Source organism: Lucilia sericata, unplaced genomic scaffold (assembly GCF_015586225.1).
Source record: "Lucilia sericata isolate MDLA Ls3-8-SP2 unplaced genomic scaffold, ASM1558622v1 Contig000167F_arrow, whole genome shotgun sequence".
In the NCBI taxonomy this organism is placed as follows: domain Eukaryota; kingdom Metazoa; phylum Arthropoda; class Insecta; order Diptera; family Calliphoridae; genus Lucilia; species Lucilia sericata.
In genome coordinates, this window is record NW_023994196.1 from 55,264 (window position 1) to 78,140 (window position 22,877).

At 29.5% G+C, this 22,877-nt stretch overlaps 1 protein-coding gene across 2 annotated transcripts; it reads left to right on the top strand.

Annotated features, from left to right (window-relative positions):
- The first annotated feature begins 987 nt into the window (after positions 1-987).
- On the top strand, positions 988-21,232 carry LOC119601467. Of its 2 annotated transcripts, XM_037952414.1 has the most exons (7): positions 990-1,205; positions 1,469-3,031; positions 14,988-15,141; positions 15,935-16,143; positions 16,242-16,375; positions 16,761-17,016; positions 20,266-21,232. In XM_037952414.1, the coding sequence occupies exons 2-7, from the start codon at positions 2,980-2,982 to the stop codon at positions 20,367-20,369; spliced, it is 909 nt and encodes a 302-aa protein (XP_037808342.1). In that variant the 5' UTR covers positions 990-1,205; positions 1,469-2,979; the 3' UTR covers positions 20,370-21,232. The 2 variants fall into 2 exon arrangements, with proteins under 2 accessions (XP_037808341.1, XP_037808342.1); XM_037952413.1 differs by having other exon boundaries at positions 988-3,031.
- Positions 21,233-22,877: the final 1,645 nt, after the last annotated feature.

Below are 22,877 nucleotides of genomic sequence, written 5' to 3' on the forward strand. Positions count from 1 at the left end.
AATTGTGACCTGTAGCGTGCGCACAATCTTTACATGGACACACAGACAGACAGACAGACGGACGGACCGGCAAGCGGACAGACGGACATAGCTTAATCGACTCAGAGATTGATTCTGGACAGTTTGGTATACTTTAAGGTGGATGTTTTTGGGTGTTATGCAGGGTATTATGCATAATACCCTCCTCGCAATAGTAATGTACGGTAAAACATTCCACGAATGTGGAATGGTATTCATTGCGGAGATTGCATCCATCCCTCACCAACTTTCCATAAAGAGGAGCGCAAAATAGAGGTGTATTTTTCAGATCTTCTTCAAACCTAAACTAACCTACAATAAAGTCAATCAAAGTGGTGATTGCTGCCCTTTTTTCTCAATATTTAACATCTACTATGTAGTTAGTAAGCTTAGGAAAATTCTGTTAATCTGTAATATCAACTTCTTACCAAATTTGTTGGTTAATATAATGCTCAATACAGCAAGCTGTATGTAGAACAGCAAAAACTAACATTATTCTCAGCTACAAGTTTCAACAATCACCAATATTGTTGAATAATACTTCTAACATTTCGGTGTTAGAACAAAAAATGCTTAAATCTTATAACACAATTTCGTTTGTATGAAACTTTGATAACATTCAATATAACACTTTTAAACAACATTTTACTTGTGTATAACAATTACTACAGCATCTTATTGTGTGAGAATAACACACGAGTCCTGTTTACTCTGTAAAATGGGGTGTAAACTGTTAAAATTTAACAGTCTGCAAAGAGCGCTATGTTATACTTTTAAGAGAGTCAAGGATGCTGTGTTATCCATTCGTAAATATTGTTTTACTCCAGAGACCAGAAAAAATTGCTTACTGCATGCAGACATAGGGAGAAAAAAAAGTAAGGCTAAAGAAAAAAACACTATGAAAATAGCACAAAATCAGGACATGAAACAGCAACTAGATTTATTTGAGAATTTAGTCAGTGCGTTAACTTACGGTCGAACACAACACTTGTATGCAAAAATTTAAAGCAGAAAAAGTGTCTTTTTTTAAAGATAATTTTTAAATAGAAAACATAAATATGAATTTAAATGGCAAAGAATAATAACAATTAGCAAAAAAATATTATTAATAAAATTAAATTAAATAAAAAGTGTCAAGAAGTGTTAATGAAGTTATACATAATAATTCTTAAGGAAACATTTAAAAGGTCAATTATATTTATTAAAGGCAACTATTTAGTATTTAAAACTTTAAATGCTAAAGGAAAAAAATTTCATTAAAAAACGTTTAAGTTAATTGTTTATTTAACTAAACAAAAGGCTTATGAAACAAAGTCTAATAGAAGAAAAAAAACCATACAATTTATAATTTAAGAATAGAATATAAAAAAAAAGAAATTTTCCTTTAACAGAAAAGTGTCATGTTGTAGTACTCATTCACTCTTTTCTTTTATAATACAAACATCCTTAGCATCCTTGTCGTAAGTTGTTAACGTCTCCCATTGAAAGTTCGTGACTAAAAGGATACAAATATATAATAAAAAGGTGCCATAATAAAACACGTTATATGTTTGCTTGTATGTCTGTTAGTGAGAAAAAAACTAAAATGAAATGATTACGACTAGTAAAAGAGTTACTACTGCCAGCAGCTATTACCAGCAATATTACTACTATAACTGAATACATACATACGAGTAGAGCACACAATTACAAAACTTTTAATATTGCTACTACTACCAATGACACACTATTGCTACGAATCCTTTCACTGCTAACAACATACCAACACACTACAACTGGTAAGGCTGAAACCGATGTTGAGCAACAAGCCACTTAAGCTACCACCACCATCAGCAGCAACAACAGCACCATTACCAACACTTATTTAAGCCAAGATAATCATCATCATATAAAATAAATTACAGAAAAAAACAAACGTTTTTCCTCTCATTTTCATTTAAATGCAAAAAAGCGTTGCTTTTCTTTATTCGTCTTTTTTTGTGTGAACTTTTTTATGACGTACTTCTTGTCGCTTAATAAAATGAAATAAAAGGCATAATTATGTTAAAAGGGTTCCCTTTTCATTCATAACTGCCAGAAACAACTACTACATACACAGCTAAGGATTTGTGCATATAAATCTGTGTGCATGTAAATGTCTGCATATGTAATATGTATATGTGTGGTATACATACACAAAAAAAAAAAATACACTTCCATAAAGGATTATAAATAAAAAAAAATAAAATAAAAATAGAAAGTGAAAATAAACTGAAAATAAAATACTAAAATCTAGAACATTGTTAATGCCCAAACAACCATGTATGTTTGCTGTTTAACTTTAATGTACCATATAAAAATATATTTAAAAAACAAATAAACTCATAAAAAATTCCTTACACAAAGTAAACAAAACAACAACAGCCATTACAGCAAAATAAACAAATATTAACATGTTTTATAAATATTTGAAAAATATTAAATAAATATTTATACACTCATTAAATAATGTATGCTTAATTTGTAATAACAAAAGCAACAGTGCAAAAAAAACCCCAACAAACGACATCATAAAAATTAATTAAATTTAAACAAAAACTAGCAAATATAAAAATAATCGTCAACATCATAAAAACACCAACAGCTATTTTATATAAAAAAATTAATAAAAATTATTAAAAAAAAAATATTATAATAAAATAATCTCACTTCATTGCATGTGTGTATGAATTTAATTACGAAAATAATAAAATAAATAAATAAAATTTTACAACAATAGTCCAAAATTTATTTTAATTAACAAATTTATAATGGTTTAACAATTAAAACTATTGTATTTAGTGTTTTCATTATATAGTGCTACATATACACAATATTATTACGAATAAATATATTTTATTTGTATAAATATTTAACTACCTCTATATATAAATTATAAATATTATTAATATAATAATAAATTTAACAAAATAATTAATTAATATGACAAACATGGATTATTGGCTGTTTTTAATATTCTCAATATTTTTTATTGGTAAGTGTAAACACAGCATTCTTTCATTATAAGTATACACCTGTTAATAATATCATATATTTAGTTATGTTTAAGGTATAAAGATATAATTTAATTAGGATTAGAAAGTATTTACTGTATTATTTAAAAAAACATAAATAGATGGGCTTAGTATTGTATTAAATTAGGTCAAAATATTTATAAAACAATTAGGAAAGTAAAGTCGTAAATAAACTTTTATGTTCAAGTGTACCTTAATTCCGTTATATCTAAGCAATTTATTAATAAAAATAAAGTTTCTAAAAGAGGTTTTATATGGGAGTTGGGGTCAAATATGGGCCGATCCTCAAGAAATTGGGAGGAGGGATGTATTTTTATATAAAGGTTAGTTATGCTGAATTTCATCGCGATACTTATGGTGATAAGTAAATTTTTGGACGTTTAAGATATTTTTAAAGGTGGCTTGTATGGGGGCCGATCATTACAAAAATCGACATGCCGATATAAAACTTAGGTTATGAGTTAAAAACCCCAAATCGGAAGGTCAGGTTGTATGGGGGTTAGGTGAAATAATGGACCGATTTCAAGCATTTTCAATAGGCATCGTCCTTGTGCCCAAAAACACGTATGGTTCAAACTTTACTAAAATATCTTGTGACCTGTAGCTTGCGCACAAGGTTTACATGGACAGCCAGCCAGCCAGCCGATCAGACGGACGGACATGTTTTAATCGGCACAGAAAGTGATTCTGAATCGATCGGTATATATTAAGGTGGATGTAGCACCAATATTTTTGGGCGTTACAAACATCAGCATAAACGCATAATACCCTCCCTACTGTAGTGGTGTAGGGTATAAATATGTATGTATGTATTTAGTATAAAAATTAATATAAAAGTTGAAGTAAAGTACATACATATATTATAGTGACCCGCACCCAGTAAAAATCCAGGTTCAAATATTGCGCTATCTCGTTAAGATATATACGACGTTCACGATCCAATTTAGTTGTCGAACAGACACTCGAGAGAGATTTAATCGCTGGTTTACTGTCAGTACAAATTCCCACGTTTTCAATTTAGAGCTACAAAGTTCGTTCCTATTTTAATATACTCCATACAATCCTTGCAACATGGTATCATTCCCCGCCAAATATCGAAATCATACTTCGCGGATGTTTCTATCTATCATTCTTTTATTGATTATATGTGTATGTATTTGCTAGAGAAGTTACAGGGATGTGGTTATATTGACTGTGATTTTTCTGAAAATTACTCTATTAGCAATCGAGATATTATGTATTTTGTGAAAGCTATACAAATTTTACAAATATTTTTAGCTGAATAAATAAGTGCACTTGAGGGACAAAGGAAAAGTGAAATATCTGTGGTTTAAAAACATAACAAGATTTTATCATAGAAAGAGAACTAGAGCCCATCATAATACAAAAGTCAAAAAATTTTGTATCAAATATACAAATTTTTGTAAACATAATAACGAAAAGCATATAGACTAATATTAAGATATTGATCTTTATTTTAGTTCTAACAGTTTCCCAGTTATACGAATTTGTATGTTTTCTTCATATGGGGACTCCAAGCCCTCCCGCCAAATGAACGTCCGGCCTTTTTTCTCCAAAATGTTCTGATGATAAAATAAAGTTCTTCGTGCAAAATTTGAAGAATTTAGTTCTATGTATTAGTTTCCCAGATAAACGAAATTTTGTATTTAATACATATAGGTGGTGCCCCATTAAAAATCCGTCCCGTTATTCTATAAATGTTCAAATGAATGTCAAAGTTCTTCATGTTAAATTTGAAGATTCTAGCTGTAATAGTTTTTCAGATATAAAAATTTTTCTATTTAATTCATATGGGGACTCCAACCCTCCCCATCCCTAATGAAAGTCCGCCCTGTTTTCAATAAAATGTTCAGATGAATATTAAAGATCTTCGTGCGAAATTTTAAGAATTTAGTTCTACTAGTTTCCTTAATATGAATATTATAGTTCTAACTATAACACTTAGTTTCCAAGATAAACCAATTTTTATATTCATACTTAGTATTTTAATTTATATGGGAGGCGCCATGTCCCCTGCTGCTAGTTCGCCTACTTTTTGTCATAAATAATCATATTGACATTAAAGTGGCTCCGACAAAATTTGAGGACTCTAACTGTTATACTATCTCAGACATACTGATTTAATTGATATTGGCTCCTCGCCCACTTGAAATTTCAAAATAAAAAGTAACCTATAACCTCTTCCACACATACAGGAATATACTGTGAAAATTTCAGAAAATCGGTTCAGCCGTTTAGTAGTCTATAAACTTCAAATATATAAATTAATTTTTAAGGTATATAACCTTATATGTTACAAATATAATGGCATCAAAGAAATATATTTTGAAGTGAGGTCGGTGAAACAAGGGTTAAGGAAAAAATTTCAATATTTCAAAAACTCGGCGTGATCGAAAGAAAGGAAAAGCAGATGTATATTTTGATATTAATATTTTCAATTCTATTGTACTTATTGTTAAATTGCAGACCAGTGCACGGTGGTAAATTCCGGCCAAAAATCTATAACTCCTTTATTTCTTTAAATAAATAGCTGAAATGTTTCTTATAGGTAAGGTTTGTTTTGTACTGAATAAGGGCAATATCGGTTGAAGATTTCGCCTAGCCCCCATACAAGTGACTCCCCAGAAAACTCCTTAAATACTCGTAAATACGTTAAATATGAAGTAATTTCCATGAAATTTAGCACAAGTCATTTTCATGCACCCATAAATTTTACGGTATAGTATGGCGGACATTGGGTCATATTTGACCCTAGTCCCCGTATAAGATTCTTAAATGCTGATAATTGGGTTAAAAATACTAGTAAAGCAACGAAATTTGACACAAAATATTTTTATATGAACCTATACTTCTCGACCAAATTTTCTGGCAGTCTGTCCATAATTGACCCTACCTACCATATAAGGTCCCCTTCAGATAATTACTTTAACGCTCAATACTGGCTTAAAAATATCTGTATTGCAATGAAATTCGACACAAACAAGTTTTATAGGAACCTAAATTTCACTGTAAAATTTTATGAGAATTTGTCCATAATTGACCCTACCTCCCATATTAGGTTCCTTTCAAAAATTACTTTAACACTCATTACTGACTTTAAAATATCTGTCTAGCAATGGAATTCGACACAAACATGTTCTATATGAACATAAATATGTGTATCAAAGTTTATGACAATTGGTCCATAATTGACCCTATCCCCTATATAAGGATCCTTAAGAAAAAGGATTTAACTGAGTGATAAATATCTGCATAAACATAAATATAAACAAGTTTTATAGGCGGTAAAATCCTTCTGTCAAATTTTATTTAGTTCAGTCCATAATTGACCCTTCCCTACTCCATTTGATTTTGTACTATTGATAATATGTCGTCCCGTTCTGTATTTTTATGAAGTTGAAATATATGGAAAAGTTCAGCATTTGTAATAGACGAAGTCATTAAAAATGCTCTAGTTACTACAGTTGCAGGAAATTGCAGATGAAATGTATAATACTTACTCCTGATATATAGCTGTAGTATATACAATGTTTACCCAACCTCTTATAGCCCCTTTCCATTTTCTACGGTCTTTCAAAATTTGGATTTGTATAGTTTTTTTAGTTTTTAAAGTAGGTCACAATCACTTAATTTATCCAAAAAATTAAACCGCACAAAATCGCAATAACCACATGGAATGATTACTTACTAAGACTACTGTAAAACACGTGCTAATTTACAAAGAAAAACTTTAAAGAAAAATCATAGCCTTCATTTATGTAAAGGTGTCTAAAATCTAATTTAAAAACCTTAAAACGACAGGCAAAATATTATCAAGTTTGTATATGTATAAACAGTCACAACGTTAAGCAATAATCAAAATATGATTTAAATTGTATGATTTGAAGTGTTAGCTATAATCTACCATCACAAATTTATCAGAATTAAATAATTGAAAGAAATCATTTTTGGCCGGAATTGACCAACGTGTAGTGTAATCAATACAATTCAATAGTGCCTTAAAATATGCTATGCAATATAACACTCAACACACTGTAATGTTTTAGTATATGTTTCATAACATGTATACGTCAGAAAAATTTATGTGAATTAATACGTACCAGCAGTTTGGGTACAGTGTTGAACTAGTTATTTAACTTAGCACATAGGACTATCGCAGGCTCCGGACTGCCTAGGAGACTTGCAATTTTAACATGTGCTTGCCTTAGAAAAAAGTCAATCTTCATTATAAGGACTACAGAGAAGCAGTCAGAAAGCTAGTCCAAAGGGGTCAATACATGGAAATGAACATTTTCGCTTAAGTTTTATTTAAAGTATCTACTCTCTAGATTGCTTCGGGATGATAAAGTAAAGACAGTATCTGCTCTCGCGTACATAAAGTACATTCGCTGTGTGTCTTCGGATGCATTAACTCCTTGTCGAACTGCTGGGCTATTATTACAATACGTTAATCTGAAGTGTAGAAAAGTTTTTAATAGGATAGTAATTGGTCATAGCTTCCATATGAATTCTCCTTCCGTATTTCATTACTAAATAGAGATATCGGTATAAAATTTGTCATAAATGTGTTTAAAATTTATTGCTCTCATAGAATATCCACTTTCGAAAATTAATTAAACGCACATACCTACAATTTCATTGACAAAAAAATATGGCGATCAAAATCAACAGGAGTGTATTGTGTGTTTATACAATTCACTCTGCGAAATTTTTTCCGAAACGGTCCATAATTGGCCATATAAGGTCCACAAATCATTCTACAGATTAGTCCATAATTTGACATAGTTCTCATATAAGATCCACTCTCTGTTCTTGTTTTATATTAATTTGTTTTCCAAAATGTTCTTCTAATGTAAATATAAATCACAGTGTTTTCTTATTTTATGATGTAAAGAACAAGGTTAATAATTTGGGGCAAATGAATTCAAGTTGCTTAACTAGTTCATATAAAAAATTTATAATAAAGTATTTACAGTAACTAAGTATGTTGTTTCGACAACAATGTCCTTTATGTGAACAACATAGACTAGTATTTTTCAATAAGTTTTGGAATTGCAGAGTTCTTGTTAACAATTCTTTAGAATTTCCAACTGAAAAAAAATTATAATTGTAAAATTTTACTAAATTATACCAAGAATTATTAATAAATTAAAATTTCATTTAAATTAAAAGGAATGCATATCTGCACAAAAATATCTTCCTAGAATTTGTTATTTGCTTAAATTTTTAAATACATTTTTACTCTTTATAACACTATAGTGGGGAGATGGTTGAGACCTTAAACTATACCAATAAAATATTTTCTTAAAAAAAATAAATAATTTTTAACATATACTCCTAACTATTGTAGGGTATCATATGGTTGCCCATGCTAGAGTACAATTTTCACTTTAATGACAGCTAGTTACCGATTTCAAGTACTACTAACACAAGAAAAATAAAACTTCAAGTGGAATAAAGTGATTTGGTATTTAAACTGAAGATTTTATTTTCTTTAATACCGAAATTCAAGTAGCAGTTCGTCACGAGCATACATAGATTTTATTCGAGGTTTTATGTTCGGTTAATCTGATAAAAGTATAAAATATATATAATTATCTATTATCTTTATATACGTTCCAATGAACTGTGTAGTGTATAACCTTTGCCGAGGACATTCTTAGAAATACCAAAGAAGAATCAGAAGAGTTTCTGTTTATTCTTTATGAAACATGTAAGAAAAAATCATGGTTTTAATATAATGTGGTTTTTAGTTTTTCATGTTAAAATTTATTAAGTGTTGTTACGCTCTTTTGTATTTTAGGTAATGAGTTGCTATTTCAGTAGAAATCGTTACTGCTACTAATACTTATAATAAAATACTCATGATTTCACTACTTTTAAATATGTTTTTATCTAGCTAATACCCCAGCAAAAAATTTGCTAATACACTACTACTTATAATCTTGATTAGGTAGATATAGTGTTACAACTTATTAATGTGTTATATAAACACTTATTTATTCATTAGATATTTTCTTCGCAATTATATGGATAATGTATACATACTTTCTTCAAATGACATCATTGTATTAAAATAATGACTTATGATAATAATGTGTTATCAAACATTAGCATTGTAATCAATCAGTTTGTATCGAAAGTTTATGCTGGGACTATAACCAAAATACGTTGCTGGATTTTAAACATATAGAGTTTTGTCTTTACTACTCACACTTTTGGTCAAGTCTTTTAAATAAATACTGGTTCAGGCATTTACTTGCACAATATGTAACATAATTTTTTACATATTAACTGTTTTAAGCTAAAATGACTACTAATGATTCCATATAAAAAACTTACTTAAATAGTAGTTTTTTCAAAAGGTCTTAACTATATCAAAGTAGTTACACAGTGCGTATGAGTACACAATATTCAAATTTAAATTATTAAGTATACGTATTAGTAAACAATATTAAGGCGGAGCACAGTGTATTGTTTTCATATATTGACCGGCCAAAAATAGAAGGAGTTGCACCAGTAGGACAAACTTTAGTATACTTGTTTAAATACATAAAACATAATAAATTCGAAAATTTGGAAAATATCGGTGCAAGGATTTGTGTCCTTCCCATATAACCTAAAAATAATAATAAGCTAAAATGGAAAAAAAAATCAGTTTCATAAAATTTTTATACGAATTACTTTAAATGTCCATAATTTTACAACAAAAAATTGACTGATCTCGAGTAAGGACAGGCACAACCCTAAAATGTCCTTTTTTAGAAAAATAGAAAATATTTTAATTTTTAATACAAAAACACTTATTATTTATTTTTTTAGATACATTTTTATTAAATATTAATAAAAGTAAATAGTATTTCGTATACATACATGTATGAACTTAAATTAATCATCGCTTTCATACTCAGAATCACTTTCTTCATATTCACTTAGGAAATTTTCTAACATTAAATTTTGTATATTGTCTTCAGTGTTGTCCTGTTCAACTATGTAGCTATTAATATCAGAGCAAAATCTTTTTTTCTTATTATTATCTTGACTAAACAGAGATATTTTCGGTTCCGACATCAATATCATTCGAACTTATTTCATTTCGTTGGGGTTTTTTTCATTTTTAAATTGGGGAATTATTTCATAATGAAATAAGTCCCCAAATTTGAGGACTTATTTCGGCGTCATGAAATAACTCCCCACGAAATAACTTCCCAAAGCAAAAATGAAATAACTCCCTAAATTTGGGGACTTATTTCATTATGAAATAATTCCCCAATTTAAAAATGAAAAAAGCCCCAACGAAATGAAATAACTTCCTAAATTAAAATGAAATAACACCCCATTTTTGGGGATTTATTTCATATGAAACAAATCCCTAATTTTAAAATGAAATAAGTTCCCATTTAAAAATAACAAAATTTCTAAAAAAAGTAGGTTGCTCATACTTTCGAGTGGGGCTTCAAAGTTTAATACATTTCAGTTTAATCGCTTAATAAAGATTCCTTTAATAGCCGGCCTTCGGCCTTGCGCAAGGACTTTCTACTCTATGGTATGTCCAACAACGGCTTCGCTTAGTAAATATTTCCCAAATAGACGGCCTACGGCCGTACGCAAGGATTTACCGCTCTAAAATATGACCAACACCGGCTTCGCTTAATAAAGATTTCCTAAATAGCCGGCCTAAGGCCGAACACTTTTGATACAAGGCGAGTGTATTCTTAGCGAAGCCGGTGTCCAATGTACCCCAGAGGATAAAACCCTTGCGCCCGGGCGAAGGCCGGCTATCAGACATTTATTTCGTGTGACAAATGTAATATAATGAAATAACTCCCCAATAATATTTTTAGGGATTTATTTCATTTTTGAATTTTGAGGAATTATTTCATAATGAAATAACTCCCCATTTTAAATGTGAAATAATGCCCCAAAAAACGAATTAAATCCCCAAATTTCGTTGTTTTTGCTTTCTGAACAAATTTTTAGGGAGTTATTTCATTTTTGTTTTGGGGAGTTATTTCGTGGGTAGTTGTTTCATGACGCCCTTATTTAATTTTTGTTTTGGGGAGTTATTTCATGACGCCGTTTTTCCCTCTAGTGGTGGACTTTGGAATACACATATCTCTGAAACTAAAAACTCATCGTCTAAAATATTTTTACTTTAGAACGAAAAAATAAACAGACTTAAAACATAGAAATACAAATGTTTACTGTTTTTTGTCTTTTCTCCTATTTCGAAACGGAACTTTGCTACATAATACATATTTTTTAGACACTTTAAAAGCTTAATCAGAAATGTTTTTTGCTTGAGTATAGACAATAATTAGTATTTATTCCCAAAAATAAGAATTTCGTCCCCTTTTCATGCACATACCCCTTCTTGTCCCTTCTTATCCAAGTTTTGGAAAACAATATAGCCTATCATACCATACACCTATATATGTTTCAAATTTAAAGAAAATCGTTCCAGCCGTTTAAGTGTAATTATAAACAATAATTATAAACGCAATTTGCAAATTTGCACATACTCCTTCAATCCTATTGAAAATGGTTAAAATCGGACCATTATTTCTCATAGCCCCCATGAAATCGCACCCCTGAATATGGCTTTTGAGCTCATAAATATGTTAAATGTTGTTGTGTCACACCAAAATTCGACAAAACTTAGTTTTATATAAGTTTTAATGACACCGCTGATTTTCGTAATGATCGGTCCTCATTTGATCACCTTCCCCATATAAAGTTCCCTTCATAAAATGACTTGATGGTTCAAATTCACTTAAAAACACTATATACATAAATAACTTTAATGTAGACATAAATCCCTTTACCAAAATTTATAAGGACAGTCCCGTATTAACTACCTACCCCCCACAAAAGTACAAATTTTGTCAAATTTTCGCCATTTGGCCTATTTTTTGTCCCCTTCCTAATATATATATATATATATATATATATATACATATATATATATATATATATATATATATATATATATATATATATATATATATATATATATATATATATATATATATATATATATATATATATATATATATATATATATATATATATATATATATATATATATATATATATACATATATATATATATATAACAGACTTACAAAGAGATTTATAATATAAATTAGGATTAGGATATTTACGTTTAAGGATTAATTTCAACCTTTTTGATGTCATCATAAATATGGGTCTTTATTATATATACTGTATAGCTGTATTATCTTGAATTATATATTCTAAAAAAGTTTTTTACAAAATGCTTAACAGTAAAGAATAAAGCCTGTTTCTCGAAATTCAAATCTCAGGAGCAACTAATATGTCAGAGAAATCGACCTAATTTACTATTTTATTCCCTTCTTTATTGTCCAAATACGGTTTACGCTATCTAATGAAGATAAAAACTCAAATTTAAGTCAATACAAATATATTTAATGTAATGACATGGTTTTATTAGAATATTTCCCAAAAGTTATTACTTTTGCTAAACATTTCTTATTTGTTTTTTTTGTGACACTAAATGATCAGAGGAATTTGTAATAACTTTTTGTGTTTTATAACTTATTAGAACGATAATTGAATACATATTATTTGCTGTTAAAATTCAAAAACATAAATTTATTGCCAAAATCGTAAAAATCGTCCCCTTTGTATTAATACAAATTAAACGTAGCTCCCATATGAGGTACACTTCCTAAAATCACTAAAATGTTTTAAACTAATTAAGCAAATAAAGTTATCTGAATAATATTAGATACAAATATATCACTTTGCAAATATTTTCCGATCGGTCCATAATTGTTCATAGTTCTCATATAAGACCCACTTCTGATATCCACATAAACGCACATATTTTATTAATATATACATAAGTACATCGTGAATCATTCTGCTAAATTTTGTTCGGATTGCAACAGTCATTTTCACACATGAAAAAATATATATGTATGTGTACCGGAAACTGTGTTAACTCTGTGTATTCAGTTTTTCATAATTAGCTCTTAAGCCTCTGTAAAAGGACTTTAAAGTTTAAAAGACTTACGATTTCAAATTATGGAATTTTAAATTTAAATAAAAAATTTGGTATCAATATTAATATCAAATGAAGCTGAGAACCTCTGCTGCAAAATTACATTATTTATTTCAATTCATCAGAATTAAAGCTTAAGATAGGGGGAATACTGATTTTGTCATACCGTTTGAAACACTTTGAAATATTGTTTGTAGACCCATAAAAGTATACATATTCTGGATCCTTATTAAATTATAACACTATCTAGCCATGTCCGTCTGTCTGTTGAAAGCACGATGGAGTCCGAACCGAAGAGTTGAAAATTTTCACATATCTTTATAGGTAAGGTTTGTTTAGTATTGACAATGAGCAATATCGGTTCACGTTTTCGGATAGCAAGTGGATAACCGAAAACGGCTTTAACGAGTATTTCGTTTTAAAAGTACTAGTATAGCGATGAAATTCGACATAAATAAGTTTAATAGGAACCAAAATCTCCCAACCAAATCTTATGAGGATGGGTCCCTACCCCCACATAAGGTCCCCTTCAGAAAATGGCTATAACGCTCATTACTGGCTTAAAAATATAGCAATGAAATATGACACACATATAGCTCCATGCGAGCCAAAATCTGTGTGCTAAATTTTATGTAAATCGTTCCATAATTGACCCTATTTCAGTACGAGTATAGTGATGAAATTCGACTCAAGTAAGTTCCTTGCGAGCCAAAATCTATTAATCGAATTTTATGTGGATCGGTCCATAATTCACCCTATCCCCTTCAGAAAACCTCTATACTGACATTTATAAGAATCGCCATATGATTGACCCCCATATAAGCTCTCCTTTAGAAAATGAGAAAATGATGAAATTCGACACACATAAGTTTGATAAGAGTTAAAATCTCTTTTTAAGGTGCCCTTCAGAAAATTACTTTAGCGATCATTTGCTGGCTTAATAATACGTATACAGTTCTGAAATGTGATATAAGAAACTTTTATAGGAACGTAAATCTTCCTACCGAATTTCATGCGGAAAGTGGCGGTAACTCACCCTACCCGACCATATAAGCCTCTCTTTAGAAAATTACTTTAACGCTAATAATTGTCATTAAAATGCGAGTACGCCCTACCTCTCATATAAGGTCCTCTTCAGTAAATTTGATGAGTAATATCACCCTGGTGTTTATAGGGAAGCATTCCTTTTACGGCATACGGTTTGATGGTGGGTATATAATATAATTCCCGGACGGGATTTCCCGAACACCAAACTCTAATTACAATACATACAATACATATTTAAAATATTTGTTTAAAATTGTAAGTCCTTTAAACTTTGAAGTCCTTTTATAAGGACATAAGAGCTGTTTATAAAAATCGTAGTACGCAGAATTGCTATAATTGGAATCTAGTTTCACATGCATATCAAATTTTCTATGTGTGAAAGCTTTTTTTCAAAATTGTTACAGGCTGTAATTTACGCTCTTTATTTTTTAAAATTTTATTACCTCAAAAATTTATTTTTAGAAATTTCTCTAAAAATTAAACTTTAATATGTTTTTTACTTATTTATTACAAAAAATATAAAAATATTATTAATATTTCACAAATATTAAATATTTACTGGAATTTTTAATCTGTTATATGTATGTATGTATATTTGCGCAAATAAAGTTTCATATTATACAGGATATTAAAAATGTATGTATTTAAAAAATAATAATAATAATAATAATAAAATGTCTGTTGCAGTAAATAATATTTGTTCGAATTTTTTTTTCTTCTCTGTATTTAATAAATTTCATCTCGATTCATGTGCTTTTAAAATAAATTCATTTTTTTATTATATTTCGTTTTCATTAAAGATTTACAAAGTGTATGCTGTTTATTTGTGACTGATTTAAATGTTCCGGAAATTGTTGATTTTCGTGATAATGTCACATTATCATGTAGTTATGCCATGAGTGGACACACATTGAATTCTGTCAAATGGTATAAAGATAAAATGGAATTTTTCAGGTAAGTACTTCATGGAGTATGAGAAAAACATTTGTGTGTGTGTCTGTATGTCTGATTGTGTGTAAGATTTTTTATCACAAAGGATTTTAATGTTGATTTATGCAGCGTAGAGTTTTTTGTTAATGATAAGTGCCCAGCTAAAAAAGATTATGTATGGATCATATATGGATTCATATATGAAGCATATATTTTCATATATGTTCATATCCGAAAATTGGCGGAATTGGGCATAATCTCCATATATTTTCATATATTTCCATATATGTTCATATATTTCCATACTTATCCATATATGGAATATTTTTTCATATATGTGTCCATATATGACATGATCATATATCGCCATATATGAACATATATGAATATATATGGTCCATATATGATTCATATATGATCCATATATAATCATATATGATCGTTTTTAGCTGGGTGGGGAAAATATATTTAGCAGTGTTCGAATATAAAATATCCTATAATAATCATATATTGTAAGTTAAGTTTCTGAGTTATTAGGTTAGGACCAAGTAAAGGTATTGCCCAGCTTGATCAATTTCAAGAAACAGGGATAGATTAAAAACAATAAATTTTTATTTAAATATATTTATACCGAGAAAAAAAACGTTATTATGGATTTATTTAGCGCCTTATACCGACTGATTTATGGCAAATAAATGCTATTTTCATGCATGATTAAAAGAATACATTAATACCAACACACTCGAATAAATAATTCTGTGTGTGTGTGTTATAATAAAATTAAAAACATAATGTTTAACCACCATAATATTTGTAGATATTCACCTATGATGCATCCGGTTTATATAAAGTTTCCGGTGGTTGGTGTACATTTGCCAGATGGTAAATACTATTGCAATGAATCATCGTGTAGAGTGGAATTGAGTATGTTAAGTGCGAAATCATCGGGTGTTTACAAATGTGAAGTGTCTGGAGACGCACCACATTTTCAACTGGCAGCCAAAGAGGATAATATGACTGTAGCAGGTGGGGGCCAAAATTTACTATTAGATATTACACAGATACAATTAAGCAAGAAACCAAGATAACATTTATATAATTGTTGCCATTTTTTATCGTTTTAGCTCTACCTCAAAGTGATCCATTAATAGAAAGCTTTAATCCCATGTATCGTATGGAAGACTATCTAAGTGCTATTTGTACCTCTGATTATTCCAGTTTACCCACAAGATTAACGTGGTTTATCAACGGTGAACAGGTAAATAATTAATTGTATTCGCAAAGTTTTTTTTTTAATTCTTATAAACTACACAGAGGTAAAACACCGGTAAAAAAAGTACCGAAATTGATATAATCTGTTGTCAAAATTGACAACGGATTTGGCAACGTCATATGTTATTTATTATTTATTGGTTGATTTGAGAACGCAGTGTATTTCTTATATTTTTGTTGTTAATTTGACAACTATCCGTACATACTTTGACAACGGATGTTATTGAAAAATTGTAAACACTTTGGTGTCATGTTGATACTAAGCGTGCATAATTTTATAACGTTTTTTTCCCTCTGTGTATTTATTAAAAATGATTTCTTTCATTAAATATAACATAATTTTTTATTTATATTTTATTATAAACTTTCAGGCTTCTTTAGGTGAATTACAACCAAATGTTGATACCAGCATCTCAGCACATGGCTACATTTTACGACGACAAAAACTGCAGGTTCATTTTTATTTGAGCGGCCCACGTTTCTATCAGGCGGGTAAAATTTTACAATTGAAATGTATAGCGGAGATTGAAAACTTTCCCGAACTGACACGCGAAACTTCACTGAATGCTGCCCTGATTCCTTATGACAATTTAAACAATCAAATGTTAATACATGCCGGTACAAATGGTAAGTTAATTTATTGATTTTAGCGGAGGTGAACAGGGGAAAATATGGGCTAAATTATATGTAATTTCAGTGTTGAAAGTTTTTAAAAAAGGAAGAACACAATTTACAATTCTAGATGAAAGGTTTTAGAGAAATTATTAAATTCTTTTTCTTTAAGAAATTCATTGCAAAATTCGCCCAGTGTAAAAGAATTTCATAGGTCTCATTATCATGGCAGCTTCTATAGAAGTAATTGAAAAACAAGTAAGAAATTATAGTCGGGCAAGGCCGACCATATAATACGTTACACCTGTTACAAAAATAAAATGTGATTTAGTTTTCATAATAAAGCATTTAAGTTGAATTGTACCTTGCCTCAGATATACTTAAGCCATTTATTGTTGAATAAAATTGTGGACATTTAAGTCAAATTTTGAAGGGACTTTGTATAGGTGCTATGGTCAAATGAGACCCTATAATTATAAAATTCATGAGAGTCATCAAGGCTAGTATAGAACTTGGTTTTGTATGGGGGCTAGGTTGAACAGTTTACCGATGTTAACCATTTTCTATAGGTTTTGTCTCCGGTACCATAGAAGATCATGTGCCAAATTTTGGATGATTGAATTATCTCCAAAATTGCGACCTGTAGTTTGATTACAAGGTTTACAAGCCCTGTTCAGGGGATCAGTTGTATGGGGGCTAGGTGAAATAATGGAGCGATATTAACCATTTTCAAAAGACTTCGTCCCTGGGACAGTAGATGATCATGTACCAAATTTATGACTTATCTTCAAAATTGCGACCTATAGTTTGATTACAAGGTTTACATGGACGGAAGGACAGACGGACAGCTAAATCGACTCAGAAAATTATTCTAAGCCGATTGGTATACTTTAAGGTGGGTATAGGACCAATACTATTGTGCGTTACAAACATCAGCACAAACCCAATATGCCCTCCCCACTTAAGTGGTGTAGGGTATAATAATATAGTTCGTATAGCACTGATACTAAATTTTCAGACACAAACTATTGACTGCTTTGATACAACTTTGTTTTAGTATGATTTATTCATCCATCTTGTACGAGGGAATTTATATTAAACTCTATCTAGTGCTTTGTAGTACCCTTGAACTCGATTATTGATGAGAATTCATTTGTACCAACTATTCTAAAGCCATTTTTAACCAAAATCAAAAGCAATTAGTTTTTAAGGCCTTATATATTTTTAAAACCAAATATAACTTATATAACAAATATAAAGTATTTTCAGGCGTTTCAGAAACCAAAAATCAATTTATTATCCGAATAAGCTGAAATCTAAAACATAAATACTTCTTGAAAAGATTTAGAAATGTTGGTCCTACACTCAACATAAATTATACCGATGGACTCAGAATCACTTTCTGAGTCGACTAAGACATATCAGACCGCCTGTCTGTTCTTCCATCTGGCCGCAATTTTCAACATACGAAGCATATTGAAAATTGTTGAAATGGATCCATTATTTTAACTAGGACCCTCCGATTTATGATTTTTAGCTTATAACTAATATAATTCTTTCAAAATCCACACAACTACGTTTTATATAAGAATGACAAAATTTTTTAATGATCGGTTCTCAGTTGACTCTGGCCTTCACAAAAAATCCCCTTTAAAAACTTCCTTAAACGTCCATAATTTACTTATAACCATACTAATGGTTATCATGAAATTCAGCATAACTAATTTCTATATATAAAAATAAAATCCTCCTAAATATTTTATGAGGATCGGCCCATATTTCACCCTAACTACCATATAAAGCCTCTTTTGGTAAATTAGTTTTTATACCCACCATCAAAAAAGATGGGGGTATAATGATTTTGTTTATATTCTGGATCCTTATTAAGTTCTAAGACGATCTAGCCATGTCCGTCCGTCTGTCTGTCTGCCTATTGAAAACACGATAGAGTCCGAACGGATTGAGCTAGAGGGAAATTTTCCACAAATATTTTCTATAGCTAATGTTTGTTTGGTATTGAAAACGGACCCGAAAAACAGCCTTAACGAGCATATATCTTTTAAAAGTGTTTCTGTAGCGATAAAATTCAACATAAATAAGTTTAATATGAGCCAAAATCTCCGTTCTAAATTTTATGAGGTTGGGTCCATAATTGATCCTACCCCCCATATAAGGTGCCCTTCAGAAAATTACTTTAACGCTCATTACTGGCTTAAAAATAAGAATATATCCATGATATTCGACACACATAAGTTTGCGAGTCATAGGAGCCAAAATCTCTTTATCAAATTTTATGTGGATCGCTCCATAATTGACCATACCCTCATATAAGGCCCCCCTCAAAAAACGACTTTAATGCTCATTACTGGTTTAAAAATACGAGAATATCAATAAAAGTCTCTTAGGAGCAAAATACTCTCTACCAAATTTTATGTGGATCGGTCCATAATTGACCCCTAGCCCCATATAAGGTCCCCTCCAGATAATTACTTTAACGGTCATTACTGCCTTAAAAGTACGAGTAGAGTAGAGATGAAATTTGACATAAGTAAGTTACTTACAAGCCAAAATCTATGAAACTTTTATAGGAACGTAAATCTTCCTACCGAATTTAAAGCGGAAAGTGTCGAGAACTGATATTCGATATAAACGTGTTTTATATGAACCAAAATCAGTCTAAAAAAATTATGAAATAATTAGTGAAAAACGGTCAATAATTCACCCTACCTCTCATATAAGGTCCTCTTTAGTAAATTTGATGAGTAATATCGCAAAGGAAAACATTCCTTTTACGGCATGCGGTTTGATGGTGGGTATATTAGATTCAGCATAGCCGAATATATCGCTCTTACTTGTTTAAATTAAATGTGAAGTGAATCACTTTAATGGGCTACCAACTGGCCTCCTACGATCAACTTGAAAACACCTTAGTTTTAGTCATTTTAAATTTCTACTTTATAGTTCCCGAGATCATGAATTATTTCCAAGAAAATGGTTTCGAAACCACTGTGCATCTGTATATGTCCTATAATCTTCGACTTCTACACGTGTAAAAGCTTTTAGGTAAAGAATTGTTACAGGGTGTAAAAAATCAGGCAGTAGTTAAATTATATGTGGATTGGTTCATATCATATTCATATCATATGAACGATTATTTCTTTCTACTTTTTATTAAATTTAATTTATATTGATATTTATTTAACAATTCCTATATTCTTTATTTTCTTCATCCACTTTCTTTTCATTACTTTTGCATTTATCCAGGCGGAAGCTCGACAAGTAAATATCCAGCAACTATTAACAACACAATCATTTTAAACATTGTCCTGGTGATATTTTCAACAATTTTAAGTTTAAATACTTTATGATCTATTCAAAATATGATGTCATTTATTAAAATAACGAATTATTTCTAAAATAAAAGCAAAAAATGACAAATGCTGTATTGTAGTATTAGTATGAAGTAAAGGAAATAAAGCGGCGAATAGTAGGAGTATACTTAGTTTAAGCAACAGCAGCAATAGAAGGAAAAGAAAAAGCTGTTATACGAAGCAAACGGAAATAAATATAAAAGGCTGAGTATAAGATGTTATAATAGGAATGAAAAATAAAGCAACATCAACAAAAAAATATAAGGAAGAAGTTACTATATCATATTAGTTAGTCTATAACAAAAAAAAACGAAAAACAAGAATAAAAAATTAAAAAAAAAAAATAAGGAAATAAATAAATAATTATATAATAAAAATTCAAAGAAATAAGTGAACGTTATAAACTTATAAATAAATACAAATATTAAGTATTATGGAAAGTGTGAGAAGAAGGCAAAATATTATTTATTTTTCATTTAATTTATTTATTCATATAATTTTTTGTTTATTTTGACTTTAATGTAAATAACAACATCCTTTGTACCAGGTAAAATAAAAACGAGTGGAGGAATATTTAAGATAAATATACATAAATAATTACTTACAAAAAAAAAGTTATGTGTAGTTTGTATTTAGTAAATAAGATTTTAAAAATTTAAGTTAAAGAAAGAAAAAAAAACAGCAGAAAATTCAAACAAGAATTTAATTCTTATTTTGCCAGTAATAATATAGGAAAAATAAAACAAACAAAATAAAAATAAATATTTTTAATAATAGTTAAACATAACGAATATTGTGTTTTAAACACTTGACTAGATATTATTTTACAAAAAAAAAAAAGAAAGATAAACTTAAAAAAATCATACAACAAGTACATTTATACATAGACACTCAAAAATTATTTAATAAACTGCCATTTTACATAAATAATTTGAATTACATTTTACTTTCTTTTCCAATCAAAACAAAAGGATTTGAACCGGAAACTGCCACTAATTTTTGTTTATATTTTACCATTTAAAGCAATTCTTATTTAAAATTAAAAATTTATCTTCACATTTTTTACATACAAATCCAAATACTAAGAACAAATACTCTCACAGACATTATAACTATTTAGTACTTGTTAAATAAGTTTAATGAAAAATACCAAAATAAACTACAAAAATAAAAAAATAAAACACTTTTATTGTAAATGCTCTAAATAATGACTTTTCAGTACACAACAAATTTGATGAAATTTAATATTTAAGTGTTAAAACAGAGTTTCCAATACTGACTTACTCCCTGCACTGCAAGGAAAATCCTTTTAAAAACTTTTATTACTTTTTTTTGGTTTTTAATTTCAGCCTGAAGTGCAAATTCTAGAAATATAATTTGAGCAAAAAAGTATATTAAAAAACTCAAAAGGTAATTGTACTAGATTAACCTTTTTTATATATAGTTAAACTTTCTTTCGATGACTAAGGTACTCAAATTTATACATATTTCCCAGCAAACATTTTATTAAAGAAAAATAAATTAACAAATACTTTGTTTTTACTCCATTTTGGTGTTCTAAGGTTGATTTTTGTAAAAATTATATTTTTGGAATACTGGTTTTATTGGTTGCACTACTGCAGAGTCTATCATCGTCATCGTAATGACTGTAACGGCTTTCAAGCTCAAATACTTGCAACATGGCAACAATCATTTTGATCTTTTAGTCTTTGTGAGTGTACAATTGTGTACCAAATAGATCTATACTTTAAGTTATAAAAATGCTTTTTGGAAAAATTTAGGGCAATAGGACCACGTTAACTGGTGGCTCAACAGCTCTAGAGAGAAAATTATTTTTGCAAAAATGTATTATTAATTGAATACTCTTCAGACTCGAGTTCGAGTCCCATAAGGTGATCATTTTTTTTTCCAAATTTTAATGATATTTTAATTATAAGAATACTCAACAATTTTATTTTGTTGGAATTCTTAATCCAATTACATTATACTTTATTCAGTTAGATCGAAGTCTAAGAGCTTTTTCAGTTTTGTATTCTTATCTATCTTTACCCTACGTCCTAATATACATACAAACACAATGAATACGAAGAATACATGTTTAATGCACTGGTGTTGGTACACGACGGAAATAGGATCAACACCCAGCTGTTCGACAAAGAGTAAATGCATCCCAAAAGGATAGTGATTTACACTAACGTCTAATCACCTGGTTGGCTCTAATTCGACTTTCGTTACTACTACTTTGTACTACTTTGTAAACGAGTTTGAGAATAATCTTCACTTTGGAGTCCCCTTTGTATACCAGAGAGGGACACTTAAAAAACTAACATAAGCTTTTTGTCTGTCCCTTCGAAATCTATGGGGTGACGATTGACTTCCTAGTAGGACAAGTACATGTGTCCTAAGTGGTAGACCGAACTGCTGAATACAAAACATACAAAAACAGAAAGTGTTTCTAACTAACAGTTGGAGTAATGCTATATAGGAATACAACAATGGAAAAGT

Excerpts from the sequence above, each read along its gene's own strand:
- LOC119601467 (XM_037952413.1), top strand. The coding sequence starts at position 2,980 with ATGACAAACATGGATTATTGGCTGTTTTTAATATTCTCAATATTTTTT. Across the intron at positions 15,142-15,934 it reads GATAAAATGGAATTTTTCAG|ATATTCACCTATGATGCATC; the intron begins GTAAGTACTTCA and ends TAATATTTGTAG. Across the intron at positions 16,376-16,760 it reads GGTTTATCAACGGTGAACAG|GCTTCTTTAGGTGAATTACA; the intron begins GTAAATAATTAA and ends ATAAACTTTCAG.